Source organism: Narcine bancroftii, chromosome 9 (assembly GCF_036971445.1).
Source record: "Narcine bancroftii isolate sNarBan1 chromosome 9, sNarBan1.hap1, whole genome shotgun sequence".
NCBI lineage: Eukaryota > Metazoa > Chordata > Chondrichthyes > Torpediniformes > Narcinidae > Narcine > Narcine bancroftii.
In genome coordinates, this window is record NC_091477.1 from 97119546 (window position 1) to 97135733 (window position 16188).

Genomic DNA, 16188 nt, shown 5'->3' on the forward strand with positions numbered 1-16188 from the left:
GAAATGACAAAATCTGGCTCATTTATTCTATATTTATTTTTGTGCAGTAGCATAACTCAGGCAAAAATTATAGTGCACTGGGGCTGTGTCTGCTGTTCACTGCCGTGGTCACAATATGACAGTGGAGGGTGGTGTGTGATTGATAAAGGTTGAAATGACTGTTCTCTACAGTTTATCCTTTTTCCTTTGGTGCAGTCTGGGCTTCTCCAGGGACTCAGCTGATATCTAGACTTCCATGTGTCAAGTCGTGAAGATGACACCTTCCTTGGAAAGATGTTTTCATAAACCTGAACGCTGATTAGAATAACATCAAACAATGAAAATAAATCACAGTAAAAACAAATTTTCACCATTTCCTAATTTTTCATGTATTTAATAATCGAATAGAGAGCTGGTTTTGAGATAATTAGCACCTTTAGGATTGGGTCATACTAGGATGACCTTGACATTACATAAAATTTAAATTTTATATTTACACATGTAGCATAGTAACAGGTCCTTACGGCCCACAAGTCCGTGTCGCCCAAATATTTCAATAAACCTACAACCTCGGTATGTTTTGTAAGGTCGGAGGAAACCCACACACCCATGAGGATGTACAATCTCTTTCCAGACAGTGCCGGATTTGAACCCCAGTTGTCGGCACTGTGTCAGAGTTGTGATAACCGCAATGTTAACTGTGCTGCCCAATTATAAAAAAAAATTCAAGGGCATGACTTCCAACGTGTAATAAATATATATGATGTGAATGTTTTGAATAACAGTTTTTAATATAATTTTAAATAAAATTCCTTTTGATATTTCCACAGAAGAACTTGTAGCATATGAAATAAAGAGACGAGAAGCTGAGATTGCCATGCGACCTTTAAGAGGGGTTGTTCGTGCCAAAATTCCATTCAGTGCTTGTCTTCAAGCGTTTCAAGAGCCAGAAAATGTCAATGACTTCTGGAGTAGTGCACTTCAAGCCAAGTCAGCAGCAATAAAGTAAGTAGGTTGTTTTTGGAATTTGTATTCCTGTTGGTTTGTGAAGCATGTAAAAAATTAGGGGCAGGAGCAGGGCTCTTAGCTTCTTGAACCTGATGAGATTTTGGCTGATTTGATTGCGATCTCCCATCCACATTTGGTTCCAGCAATAGTAACTTTTTTGCCCCTTTGTTTATCCAGAATCAACACATCTCTACCTTGGTCGATGCTTCAATGAAATTAACTCTTTGAAATCTGTGTCTTGATATCCCTTACCCAAATACACGCACTGGTCCTTGAATAATCTCAAAACTGTAGAACTTGTCGAATTTCTCAGCCTTTAATTGCTTTCTTTATCTGATGCCTTTCTTTGTCATCACTTTTTGGTGTGCAGGAGTTCATTTCTTCAGCCATGGTTCTCAGTTTAAAAATAAACATGGCAATTCAGTCATGTTCTTCTCCCTATCACAGAAGAGCTTGCATATCTTTATCGAGCACTCTATTAATTGAAGCTCAAACTCTCTGTGTGCTAATGCGTGATGTTGAAATGCTTAGCCATGAAGTCCGACATGTCAGTTAGCAGCCATCGTTGTGTAAGATTCTGTGCATAAATAGTGGTTTTGTTATCTTTGAACTGATGTATTAAGCCTTAGAAAATACAAGGTGAATCAAGTTATTTATTTAACTGTGATTTCTGACCTCCTTTTCCCTCACTACTACTACCTTTTGTATTCATTTAATTTGATATAACAAGCCATTTTGTGAATTGATATCAAAGGCAAAAATGAGTGTGCAAGTTCACTGTGACCAGATTTCCCTACTAATAATTCATACTTAAAATACTCATTCCTTAAATGATTAAGCATTAAAAAAATACATGAATAGTCTTGAGTTTTAAAATAGAAGCAATTGTACAAAGTTGAATCTCATGCTGTGATCATGTCAGAACAAAATTAAGTTTTATTGATTCCGTTTCGGTGTAAATTTTCAGCAGTTGATTGCAGTCTAATTCTTGTTATGTTGTTTCACATTTCTTTTTCTCTATCACTCATGATTTGTGAAAAATGGAAACTATGCCAAATATTAGAAGCAATTTTTGTTTAATGAATTAAAATATTTTAACTAGTTATGACATTTAAAGTTGAATCTTGTTTTCATCACAGGACAATCCACTTTGCTTCATTTCCTGAATATTTGGTGATTCAAATAAAAAAATTTACTTTTGGAATCGATTGGGTACCAAAAAAATTAGGTAAGCTCTTAGATATCTGTCATATTTTAAATGGGGAAGTTTTTTAGCAATATATTTTAATGAAAATATTCACAGTGCAAAATGAAATGTCACGGTGGAGCTGCCTTGTTGAACAAGTTGGTCAATAAACACCACAGGATGGTACTGGTTTGTGTTGTTTGTGATGGGGGTGGGGGGGGGGAGGAACATTTTGGTGCACTAATTTCCAAGTTGTGGAGGCAAACATAATTGGCTGTCATTCTTTTCAGAAGAGTGAACACTTTTTGATCTGTCTATTTCCCATTGATAATGATCCTGGTTTATTTTCATGTTATCCTCGAATGGCAACATCTATGTTAAGAACCTCCATTCTGCTGTCAGTTTTTACATTAGGCATCCCGGCTGTATGGTTGCTAGTTCCTAGGTGGAACTAATTTCCTGAAGAGGGCAACAAAACTCTCTGTGTGCAACCTTTGCCACTCTACCACCATCCTTTCAGCTGTCCATTCAAGGTAACAGATTGAGGATGTCTATGAATAATCACACATAATAAAAACAGTGAGATATTTGATAGCAATCTTACAAAAAAATATAAAATGGCACACCAAAATACATTGGTGAGGCCAGTTTGGAGTATTGTATTCAATTGTGGTCACTGTGCTGAATGAAAGAAGTTGTCAAGCTGGAGAGAGTGCAGAGAAGATTTGTGAGGATGTTGCCAGGACTCAGAGCCCTAAGCTAATGGGAGAGGTTGAGCAAACCATGACTTTTTTCCTACGAGTGCAGGAGGCTGAGGGATGATGTTATAGAGGTGCACAAAATTATGAGGACTGGATCAGAGAATCTTTTGTCCAAAGTAGAAAGAGGATTGGTCACCAGAGGACATAGGTTTAAGGTGAGAGAGAGAGGGAGGGTTTTAATAGGAACCCAAGGAGAAACAATTTTTACACAGAGGGTGGTGGGGATATGGAACAGAGTGAAAGAGGAAGTAGTTTAAGAAACCGTGCACGGAAACATGAATAGGATAGGTTTAGAGTTATATAGGTCAATACAGGCAAGTGGGGCGAGTGTGAGTGGGACAATTTGGTTGGCATGGGCAAGTTGGGGTAAAGGGCCTGTTTCTACATTGTATTTACTCTATTAAGTAAATAATACATGATTCACATTTTACTGTTTTGACATATTGTGTTTTAATCCTACTCTGGTACCAATAAATGAGCCATGAACCAAATTGCATAAATAATCAGTGAATTGCTCTTTTATTATCTATTTGGATCATTAAATCAATTGTGCCTCAGCTGTCCCTTTTCCTAAAGGAGAAATGGTGAAATACTGTAGTTTTAATTAAAATCATTTCTTGTTTATTGTTTCTTGAATTTGAAACCAATTTTTGTTTTTTTTAAAATCATTAACATTGTAAGGCACTTTACATGTCCACAGTCTTCATCTGCATTGTGTTTCAGATGTCTCAATAGATATGCCAGATCTCCTAGATATCTCCCACCTAAGAGCGACAGGTTTACAACCTGGAGAGGAAGAACTCCCTGACATTTCCCCACCCATCGTCATTGCATATCAAAGCAAAGGTACCTCATTCTTTCATAACCTTGCCATCTTCATTTACAGTTTACAAATGTTTCCTTCCTTTCCATGATGTGTTTATACCATTATTTGAAAGAGTGCATACGCATCTTGTTTGCAAGGATTTCAATAAACGACATTCTAAAGTACCAAAGGGGTGGATAGGGGTGGCGAGCTGGGAAAACAATGGATGCATAAATGATTATTTTCCAGAGTTCTGCAGAATGTAGAAATAATTATGACAGATTTGAGGACAATAATGTCACCCCACTATATTAAAAATGGAGGAAATTACAGACCATTTAGCAGTGGGGAAAATGCTGCAGACTAATATAAAGAAGATAATCTTCTTCTTCGGCTTGGCTTCGCGGACGAAGATTTATGGAGGGGTAATGTCCACGTCAGCTGCAGGCTCGTTTGTGGCTGACAAGTCCGATGCGGGACAGGCAGACACGGTTGCAGCGGTTGCAGGGGAAAATTGGTGGGTTGGGGTTGGGTGTTGGGTTTTTCCTCCTTTGCCTTTTGTCAGTGAGGTGGGCAATATGGCATTTAGAACCCACGCAAACTGGGAGAATGTACCAACTCCTTACAGACACGCCAGATTCGAACCAGGTTTTCTGGCGCTAGCTGCTATACTAACCGTATGAGCAGGATTAGATGATGTCAGCGTGGATTGTTTTTTTAATTTTTTTTTTATTTTTCATACTATGAACCGTACTGACCAAAATACACACAAACATTTCCCTCTTGAATATACACAGTGTCATTTTCTCCCCTTTTCCCCCCTCCCTTCCCTCCCACCTTCACCCTCCTCCCCATCCACTCAACGTTCAACATATATGATACATTAAACCCATTAAACCATGTCATCACACAATGAAAATAAACAAGAAATGTATGTCATCTACTTTTACATACTGGGTCAGTTCCTTTCGTCTTCTTCTCCTTCTGTCATTTTAGGTGGAGGTCCACCTAATATGGCATGTACAGTTCCCAAATTTGTTCAAATACTGTGATGTTATTTCTTAAATTATATGTTATTTTTTCCAATGGAATACATTTATTATTTCTATGTACCATTGCTGTATTCTCAGGCTATCTTCTAATTTCCAGGTTGACATAATAAATTTTTTTGCTACAGCTAAGGCTATCATAATAAATCTTTTTTGTCCTCTATCCAAATCGAGTCCAGGTTCTTTAGTTCTTATATTACTTAGAAGAAAGATCTCTGGATTTTTTGGTATGTTGCTTTTTGTGATTTTATTCAATACCTGATTTAGATCTTCCCAAAACTTTTCCACTTTCTCACATGCCCAAATTGCATGTACTGTTGTTCCAGTTTCCTCCTTACAGTGAAAACATCTGTCTGATACTGTTGGGTCCCATTTATTTAACTTTTTGGGCGTGGTGTATAGCCTGTGTAACCAATTATATTGTATCATACGTAACCTTGTGTTTATTGTATTTTTCATAGTTCCAGAGCATGTTTCATTCTTTATCTTTATGTTTAGATCTTGTTCCCATTTTTGTTTGGGTTTACAGCTTGTTTCCTCATTCTCTTTCTCTTGCAGTTTGATGTACATGTTTGTTATAAATCTTTTAATTATCATTGCGTCTGTAATCACATATTCAAAATTGCTTCCTTCTGGTAACCTCAGCCTGCTTCCCAATTTGTCATTTAAGTAGGTTTTCAGTTGGTGGTGTGCAAACATTGTACTGTGAGTTATACCATATTTGTACTTCATTTGTTCAAAAGATAATAATTTATTTCCCAAAAAACAATTTTCTATTCTTTTGATCCCTTTTCTCTCCCATTCACTAAAGGAAAGGTTATCTATTGTGAAGGGGATTAGTTGATTTTGCGTCAATATTAATTTTGGTAGTTGATAATTTGTTTTATTCCTTTCTACGTGAATCTTCTTCCAAATGTTGAGCAGATGGTGCAGTACTGGTGAATTCCTATGTTGGACCAGCTTTTCATCCCATTTATATAATACATGTTCAGGTACCTTCTCCCCTATTTTATCTAGCTCTAATCTGGTCCAATCTGTTTTTTCCCTTGTTTGATAAAAATCTGATAGGTATCTTAATTGTGCTGCTCTATAATAATTCTTAAAGTTTGGTAGCAGTAAGCCCCCTTGTTTGTACCATTCTGTTAATTTATCTAGCGCTATCCTCGGTTTCCCCCCTTTCCATAAGAATTTCCATATTATTTTCTTTAGCTCCTTGAAGAATTTCTCTGTGAGGTGAATTGGTAATGATTGGAATAGATATTGTATCCTTGGGAAGATATTCATTTTAATGCAATTTACCCTTCCTATCAGTGTTAGTGGTATATCTTTCCAATGTTCTAAGTAGTCTTGTAATTTCTTCATTAACGGCTGATAATTTAGTTTGTATAGATGGCCTAGATTATTATCTAGTTGTATGCCTAGGTATTGGATTACTTGTGTTTGCCATCTCAGCGTGGATTGTTGTAAGATAAACTGTGTATGACAAACCTTCTGGAGTTTCTTGAGGATGAAACCACCAAAATAGGAAAGGGAATCAGGGTGCATGTGTATTTTCAGAAAACTTGAAAAAAAATTAAATGGCCATGTGCAAAATTAAAGGGCATGATATTATATTGGCAAGGATTGAAAACTAGCTGACAGTAAAGAGAATAAGAAAGTGACGGGTGATGGGTAATAATTAATGGAAACTGCAGGATGCATCATCAACATATCAGTGATATGGAAGGGGGAGCCAAATATAATATTTTTAAGATTTTAAAAATACTTGGCAAAGGACATATATTTCTTCAAACGGAATGACAAAAATGAGTTGAATAGGTTTGTGCTCAAGATTCAAGATTATTTTATTGTCATGTTCTTCTTTGGCTTGGCTTCGCGGACGAAGATTTATGGAGGGGGTAAAAAGTCCACGTCAGCTGCAGGCTTGTTTGTGGCTGACAAGTCCGATGCGGGACAGGCAGACACGATTGCAGCGGTTGCAAGGGAAAATTGGTTGGTTGGGGTTGGGTGTTGGGTTTTTCCTCCTTTGCCTTTTGTCAGTGAGGTGGGCTCTGCGGTCTTCTTCAAAGGAGGTTGCTGCCCGCCAAACTGTGAGGCGCCAAGATGCACGGTTTGAGGCGTTATCAGCCCACTGGCGGTGGTCAATGTGGCAGGCACCAAGAGATTTCTTTAGGCAGTCCTTGTACCTTTCCTTTGGTGCACCTCTGTCACGGTGGCCAGTGGAGAGCTCGCCATATAATACGATCTTGGGAAGGCGATGGTCCTCCATTCTGGAGACGTGACCCATCCAGCGCAGCTGGATCTTCATAAGCGTGGACTCGATGCTGTCGACCTCTGCCATCTCGAGTACTTCGACGTTAGGGGTGTAAGCGCTCCAATGGATGTTGAGGATGGAGCGGAGACAACGCTGGTGGAAGCGTTCTAGGAGCCGTAGGTGGTGCCGGTAGAGGACCCATGATTCGGAGCCGAACAGGAGAAAATGTGATATTCCACAGAATTTCCTTTAGTTTACTGTAAGGCAGACAAAGATTTGCGATCAGCAGAAATCACCCAGTGCCCCGTACAATCAGGGAAAGAGAAGCAAAAGGGAGTCCCTCAAGTTATTGAATGTCCATGGATTTGCCTTCAGTGCTCCTGCAGCCTCTGCAGCCATACAGCCTTCAGTCCAAACCTGAGCTCCAGATTCAAACCTTCGAATCAATCAGGAAGCCCTTGGCACTCTCTTGCTTCTCGGTTCCGATACCTGGTATCCCTTCATCCAGCCTCCAGTGGTCTGAAGCCTGATGCGAGTTCCTTGACTATAGTCACCAGAAGCCCACAGCTTGCATGGGTTCCTCACCATGAGCTACCAACAGCCCACCACCTGTGTGTTCTTTAGCATTTGAGTCCCTTGTCTCCTCTGCTTCTCCTTCTTAAAGGGAAGGGTTGTCTCTCTGTTTTCTGGTGTCCTGCGCTGGTGATCTGCTTCCCTGGTGTCTGAAACTCCTTGTGGCCGCTGCCGATCGTAAGCGCTGCCATCTTAGGCCCAGAATCCATGATCGAAGGATTTTAAAATCAATTTTACTGGGCTGTATGAAGCCTGTATGGAGCCATCGTTAGTTGGGAAGGGCAGTCGGACTCCATGGAGGAGTGGTGTATCTCCACTCCCCACTGGTCCATACCAACAGTAGCGCTGCTATTACCACACCTCCTTCAGCGCTGCTGTTATTTTTTCACTAGAACATAAGAGAATGAGAGTGGATCCAATTAAATTCTTACAGGGTTGGACTGAGTGGAAATAGTGAACTTGGCTGGGGATTTGGATTGAGAGCTACAGCCTCATGATACAGAACAAGAGATTTAGGAATGACATGAGGAAAATGTTTTTCACTCAGGGAGCGGTGAATTCCTGGAATTCACTACCACATTCACTGAATGTTTTTTAAAAAGGAAATTGAAACATTTGCTGGTACAAGGCATCAAGGCATAATTGGAAAGTGCTTGAGATGTGATATTGCAGTTGATGATCAATGGTGATTGTGTTGAATGGCTGAATGAGCTCAGAGGACCCAATGGCCATGTTTCTGTCTTCTATATTGCTTTGGTTATCTTGGAGAAACACATTTCTTGTGGCAGCCTCTTGCAACCCCCTTACAAAATGAAGGCCGAATGCGACAATCAAGCAAGCTGCCCGAGGCCCGCAACACTGCCCTCCAATTGGCCACAACTAAAGGAGCCTAACTGGCCTATCAAGGAAAGCGAATCACAAATGCACCAATCAGTGCTGAGGGAACTTTGAGCACGCCCCTCAGCTTGAGAATAAAAGCAGGGCTGTGAGTCCAATAAAGCTCAGTGTTTACTCCACTCAACTGGGGTTCGTGTCGTTCTTTCCAGGAACAGCGTGTTTTTTCTGAGCTAACCTGCATGCAGCTATAACCTCTCCTGCGCTAAAGGCTCTGCAGAGCTATAGCTTGTAGCAGCTAGCTACACACTAATGATTACAAATTCTTGAGGAGACCTGATGGCCTTCTACTGCATTCACCTCATTAAAATCTGTGATGAATCTTTAATATCAGAAGCATCTTTTACAGGCTTCAGGATTTGTAAAACTGATTAATTTAGGATCTACATATCGGCAAATGGCTGAGAATCATACGTACCATGAAAACATTCCTATGGATTTTGGTCTTGTAGCTCAAAATGAGGGCCACAGAAATAGGAAGCATAAGAAATCAGAGATGTTTAGTCACATTAAAATTGTGTTTGAGAAGGATTTAGAATTTTCCAGGGATTTGCGGTATCACAGTGCTAGATTAATCTTCAACAAGGTGATGAAAAAGGGAAGGATTCCATACATTACAGATTCAGAAGGATTAAATCAACATCTTCAGTCTTGCCATAATATGCTCTGATTTGTGCATAGATTGATATTCAACAGGCAGTTAGCACAGCAGAAGCCTTTATAAATCTAAATTTGTGCATCTTTTTGAGAAAAACAGTTTTTGTCTGTTACTGTGGTGTTCAACTGCCCATTCAATATCAAATTCAGCGCAAATCAGGATACATTACTGGCAAGACTGAATTTAAAAAAATGAATAACATGAGTTAATTGTGCCTTGGACAATGTGATCTTTCTCAGGAATCACTATTTCATGCACTGCTTATGGAGATATTACCACCACAGTATTGAGTCGATTGTGGCAGGACCTAAACAGTTTATTCAAGTTTTAATATTTTGCACTTCATTAAGGGAAACTCTAAGAGCCTGAACACAGAGTTTACTAACCTGAACTAGCAGATTAGTTTAAAGGATTGGTCACTGGAGGTGCAGTGTCAGAAATTTGAGAAATAAAAATTCCAAGGGAGAACCCAACATACGCAATGAACTAAACAAGTTAACGATCATGTCATGCTTAAATTTAGACATACAGCTTAGTAAAACAGGCACTTCAAGCCCACAAATCCATGTCATCCAATTATACCCATTTAACCTACAAACGCGTACATTTTGAAGGGTGGGGGTAAACCATAGCACCCGGAGGAAACCCATACAGACTGGGAGAACATACCAACTCCTTTCAGACAGCACCGAATTCGAATCCTGGACACTGGTGCTGTAACCATTCTAACCATGCTCCCCTTAAAGAAGAAGTAAATTATTGTACACAGATAGATAATGGTATAGATATAAGAAAGCTAGGAATTGCTAAAATAATTATAAAGAAAGAAATATTAAAATATGACAAAGGTAGCCAGAAAATATTAAAACAGTAACATTTTCTGTGGATAATTAAGAAGTAAACTAGTTAACAAAGTGAGCACTGATTTTCCAGAAACTGAAGCGAGAGAATTAATAATGAAAGACTACAGAAGAATTAAGTAGGGATTTTTTTCTTGATCTCCACCACAAATTTTGCAAATAAAGTCCCAGATCAGATTGGAAAGGAGGAATGAATTCAGAAAAAAGTCAGTAAATTCATAGACAACAGTAAAAGTAGTCCTGAGCAAATTATTGGAGTGAAGGCCAAAGTCCAAGGTTGGGACTTCATCTGGAGTCTTAAAGTGACTTGTAAAATAGTCAGTGAGTGGATTGTGGTTTTCAAAATTCCCTAGATTTGAGAAAAGTTCCAATAAATTAGAAAATAGTGAAAAAAGTTCTTTTATTCAGGGCAATGAGACATAAATATGAACCTACTGGCCAGAGAGTTTAAAATTTGTCACAGAGAAAATATTAGAAGCTGGTGTGTAACAAATTACAGTAGGGCCCTCAGAAAAATTCAGGGTAATTAAGGCAAGAATGTTTGGTGGAAGACAGAACAAGCCAGTATAAATCAAATGTACAGCAAATCACTCCCTTCTCTCAGGGAAGCCCTATTTTAGTGTGTCTCAGCACACACTGCCTTTCCCTTACACAAAGAGAAAGAAATGAAATACTCTTTTTCTGGAATAGAAAGCTACCTTCACCTGCGGTCGTGAGAAGTTCACAAAGAAGGAATGGCCCGGTTGATGTAGCAGTTGGCACAGTGTCTTTACAGCACCAGTGATCGGGACCAGGGTTTGAATCCGGCGCTGTCTGTAAGGAATTTGTACATTTTCCACTTGTCTGCGTGGGTTTTCCCTGGGCACTCCGGATTCCTCCCACCCTTCAAAATGTACTGGGGGTGTAGGTTAATTGGGTGTAAATTGGGCGGCACAGATTCATGGGCCGAAATGGCCTATTTCCATGCTGTATGTCTAATTTTTTAAAATTATCTAAACTTTTAAAAAGTAAGACCCTATAACTAGCACCAGATGGATCCTGATGTGAGACACAATTTAGGATACCTCCCATCTTTATCACCACAGTTTAATGTACGCATGAACATTCGCAATATAGGTTTTGCTCCATGAATATGATTTCTTGATTAAACTCTCTCTTCTATCAAGTAGTCATCGTCCTCCTCCTCCTCCCTCCCCCCCTGCTCCCTCCTCCTCCTTTTCATTATTGTTCCTGTCTGTTCCAAGCAAAGGTGATGTGTAAGGTATCATTGGAGATGGCTGCTGCAGGTCATTCCAATAATTAATGCTGTTTCTTCAAACAGCTGAACTCCAACTGAATCACCAAGAGACCTGTGTTGATGATTCTGCCAAATGGCACAGTTCGAAGTGGGAGTGAGACATCCCTCCTTCTGCTCCCTACCTCCTGTCCAACTTAGCAGACTATTGTGGCTGATTTGTCAAATTAACAATGCAAGAAGATCACTAATTACCCACTCTGCATACTTCCAACAGCCACATTGTCCAATGTGCCCTTGATTCAGAAAGGAAATTGGAACAAGATTGTCATTACACTGCAGGAGGAAAGTGACATAGTGCAATCCAGTTTCTTCTTGTCTTCATGTTTTATCGGGAGTACAGACAACTCTATTGTTACCTCAGACACAATCTGTGAGTGTCAAAATAAAATGTCCAGTGGAGATGCATCCTTTATCAGAGACCTTAAGCATGATCATTGCTTCTTTTCAAGAATATGGTTCTGTCACTAATTTTAGCTAGTTGCAGGGTGGAAGGAGTCCTCAATGGTTACTGACTTCTAGGGATATCTCCTTTGCTTCTCCTTATCAATGTGGGGGGGGGGGCGGGTTTGGGGTGGTGGGGAATTGTTTTCTCCATTTCTGATGGCCTGTGCTAGTCCACTGCTTCCCAGAGTCTGCAACTCTTGGTGGCCACTGCCAAGCACAGACACCACCATCTTGGATGCAGACCTGTGGTCACATGGTTATAATTTAAAAACACCTTCAGCTCCCCTAACAGGCCATTTGATACTGTACATGTTTGTGGTTACAGGAACAGTACTGTGTCTTTGCTCGCCACTCTCTCGAGTCTGGAGCAGCTCTGGCAGTGCTGCCATTTTATAATTTATAAGGGAGGTGTGACAGATTATAGATATGTTTTTGGGAGATAAATTGGGGCAGGTTTTTTTTAGTGTAGGTCACATACAAACACTTTAAAACTGATCCTATTTAAAATATTGGAGCTCTGCACATGCTAAACAGGCCAGCTCCAAGAACCTTTGCAAAAGCTTTGGTGAGTGCCCAAGAAACCATCACTAATGGATTGTTGTTTACAAAAAGGCAACAGATGAAAGAACTCCTTGGAGTTATAGGATGTCTGGAATGAAACTTGCTGTTCTAAGAGGGTCACGTGGTTTTGCAAGCAGAGAGAGTGAAACAAGTTTTTTCTCTGAGTGAGAGAGAGAGTGAGAGGGAGGGAATTCAGATCTGAAGTTTTACAGTCAGCAGCAGCAGCTGGGACTGGAACAGGACAAGCTGGCAAGCTTGTGGAAAACCCCATTTGGAAGATAGGTTGTGACTGCTTATTTCAGCCTAGTCAGAGCCCTTGTGGTTCATACAAAAGGAGAGGTCTGGCTGTCTAATGTTTCACTTGGAATAAGAGAAACAAAAAGGAACTCTATGATGCCCTGAAAGAAAGAGGTTATCATCTGGAGAATCCTGATGGGGCAAGTTTCTTTGGCAAGTCTCTGGTGTGGCTGATTAAAAGGGATCAGTTTGTGCCCAGGAATAATAAATCTCTCTCTGAAAACTGACAAGAACCTTCCTGAGCGGTAACCATTTACCTTTCAAGCACCAAAGCCTGGTGAACTTCATAAATGTTAAATTCTGTGCACAGTGTAAGAATTGCCTACAACCAGTGAACTTGGAGGAATGAGAAATGAGATTGGACGGTGAACCAAAGAACTTTTCTAAACTTACACACACACACATTACAAACACTTGCACTTAGAATTAGAAGGGGTTAAGTTAATAATGATAAGTTAAAGTGTGATTCTGTTTTCATGTTTAAAGATAATTAAAAGCAACTTTTGTTTAACCATTTGTCTTGGTGAATATCTATTGCTGCTGGGTTTTGCGGTCCTCTGGGCTTGTAACAGAGTAAAACTAATTTTGTTGCTTTATCTTTCAGGCCATCATCTGAACCATTTCATGGAGAGTATGTATCATTTTTATTTTTACTTTTCCCAGTAGTGTGCCATATTCCACTCTAATCACAAATTTTCAATGTTTATTTTCTAAAATAATTTCCCAAAACATTTGCATACCTTCAGCCTCAGATCTTAAAACCTTAATAAGCTTGCAAAGCTCTGATGCCAATTTGATTAACACTCTTATTAAGTCCATTCTGATCATTTTTTCCATGAAAATATAATTCCTGAAATGATCTGGTTTATTCTCATACATAGCACAGATTTTTAAGCAACACGTTTCATAAGATCACAAGATAAAGGAACAGAAGCAGGCCATTAGGCCCATTGAATCTGTTCCGTGACTCTACTCTAAGCTGCATTATGCTCACATCTAATTCCAATTTCCAGCTTTTTCCCCATATCCCTTGATACCCTCCCTTACTAATTAGATATTTATTAATTTCCTGTTTAAATTCTCCCAATGATCTGGTCTGCACCACTGTATGCGGCAGTGAGTTCCACAAATCCATTTCCTCTGACTAAAGAAGTTCTTCCTCATCTCTGTTTTGAAAGGATAAATCTAATTTTAAGACTGTGACCCCCTTTACCTTGATTCATCCACCAAGGGAAACATCTTGTCTACATCCACTCTGTCAAAGCCTTTCAAAATTCAAAATGTCTCTTTGAGATCACCTCTCATTCTTCTATACTCCAATGAATACAATCCAAGAGCTGCCAAACATTCCTCATATGCCAGCCCTTGCATTCTGGGAATCATCCTAATAAATCTCCTCTGCACCTTCTCCAACAGCATCACATCCTTTCTAAGACAGGGGGTCCAAAACTGCACACAGTTCTCCAAATGAGGTCTTACCAGTGCCCCTTAGAACCTCGTCAACACCTCTTTTCTCTTATATACTATTCCTCTTGAAATGAATGCCAACATAGCATTCGCTTTCTTCACTGCCAATCCCACTTTTAGGTTTCCCTGAATGAGGATGCCCAGGTCCCTTTGCACTTCTGAGGTTTCAATTTTCTCCCCATCCAAATAGTACTCTGTCTGTTTATTTCCACTGCCATAATCTAGAACTGTACATTTCTCAACGTTGTATCTCATCTGCCATATTTTTGCCCAGTCTCCTTGTATGTCTATCTCCTTCTGCAACTTTAAGATTTCTTCAGCACTTCCTGTTCTGTCACCTAGCTTGGTGTCATCTGCAAATTTGGCCACAAAACCATTCATTCCAAAATCCAAATCATTAATATAGATTGTAAACAGCAGCAACATCAACACCGACCCCTGTGGAACTCCGCTTGTTACAGACAGCCATCCTGAACAGGATCCCATAATTTCAACCCTTTGCTTCCTGCCTATAAGCCAATTTTCTATCCAGTCTAATATCGTCCCTGAAATTCCATGAGCCCTCATCTTAATAAGCAGCCTAACATGCGGTACCTTATCAAAAGCCTTTTGAAAATCCAAATATACAACATCCACAGCCTCCCCTTTGTCTATCCTACTTGAGATTTCTTCAAAAAACTCTAATAGGTTGGTCAGGCAGAATCTATTCTTTAAAAACCATGCTCAGTTGGACCTATCCTGTCATGCATCTCCAGGTATTTCATAACCTCATCCTCGAGGATCGACTCTAATACCTCCCCAACCACTGACATCAGACGAATAGGCCTATAGTTTCCTTTTTTCTGTCTCCCACCTTTCTTAAATATCAGAACCGCATTTGCAACCTTCCAATCCCCTGGAATCATGCCAGAGTCTATAGATTTCTGGAAGATCAACTCCAATGGGTCCACAATCTTCAAAGCCACCCCTTTCAGAACCCGTGGGTTCACCTCATCTGTTCTGGGAGATTTATCAATTTTAATCCATTCAGTTTGCCTAGCACAGTTTCTCTTGTAATCCTAACTGTATCTAAGTCTACTCCCTGAAGCCTCTGTCTGTCAAGGATATTACTAATGTCTTCCACAGTGAAAACTGACAAAAAATATTGATTTAGTTCTTCTGCCATCTCTTTATAACCTATTCTAACTAACCCTACCCAGCACAGCTTTCTATCAGTCCTATGTCAACACATGTCTCTCTTTTATTCTTTATGTATTTAAAAAAAATTTTTTATATTGTTTGCCAATCTTCTTTCATAACTCATCTTTTCTGTCCTAATGACTTTATTTGTCTCTTTCTGTAAGCTTCTAAAGGATTCCCAGTCTTACGATTTCCCACTAAATCTTGCTACCTTGTATGCCCTCCCCTTTGCTTTTATCTTAGCCTTCACCTCTTTTGTTAGCCACATTCCTTTTCCTTGGAATAGATCTATCCTGCATGCTTTATTTTTTTTTAAACTTTATTTAAGATTTTATAACATGAATAACATATAGGATCACATTAAAAAAAATTAAGAATAAAATAATAAAATTACAATACAATATCAGTAATCGAAATAAACTATACCCTCCCCAATAATTATTACACATTAATAACCCAACTCAAATTAGTCCAACCCCCCCTTTCCCCCCAAAATAAAGAGTGAAGAATTAATAAAGTTAATAATATATGTGAGAAAAAAACCCACTTACAAAAAAAAACAAAAACATAACCGATTAAAATACTAACAAAAAGAAAAGTAATTAATACTAAAATAACAGACTTAAAAAACATATTTAAAACAAACTTAAATGCATATATTTAACAAACGGAGTTAAGATGAAACATATATTTAACTCAAACTTAATATAAAAAATTAGTAAAGTTAGTAACATTATCTATCAAAAATTCTTAAACAATAATCAATTCTTAAAAAAAAATTATAGCATGAAAAAAAAGATGAAAAAAAAACTTTCTCTATTGAGATAAACCTTCACCAAATATCAACTAACTTCACATCTATCATCATATTAGTCACATAAACCACCATCTTAAAACAAAATTCAAACCTCATTAA

The 16188-nt window shown here is 39.0% G+C and overlaps 1 protein-coding gene across 1 annotated transcript in view; it reads left to right on the forward strand.

The window, feature by feature from the left end:
• usp13 (ubiquitin specific peptidase 13) overlaps nucleotides 1-16188 on the forward strand; it is a 93340-nt gene that overhangs the window by 59266 nt on the left and 17886 nt on the right. Inside the window, exons 13-16 of the mRNA XM_069896987.1 lie at nucleotides 810-984; nucleotides 2127-2215; nucleotides 3658-3780; nucleotides 13231-13257. Coding sequence (XP_069753088.1) covers nucleotides 810-984; nucleotides 2127-2215; nucleotides 3658-3780; nucleotides 13231-13257 — 414 coding nt within the window. The remainder of the gene's footprint in view (nucleotides 1-809; nucleotides 985-2126; nucleotides 2216-3657; nucleotides 3781-13230; nucleotides 13258-16188) is intronic.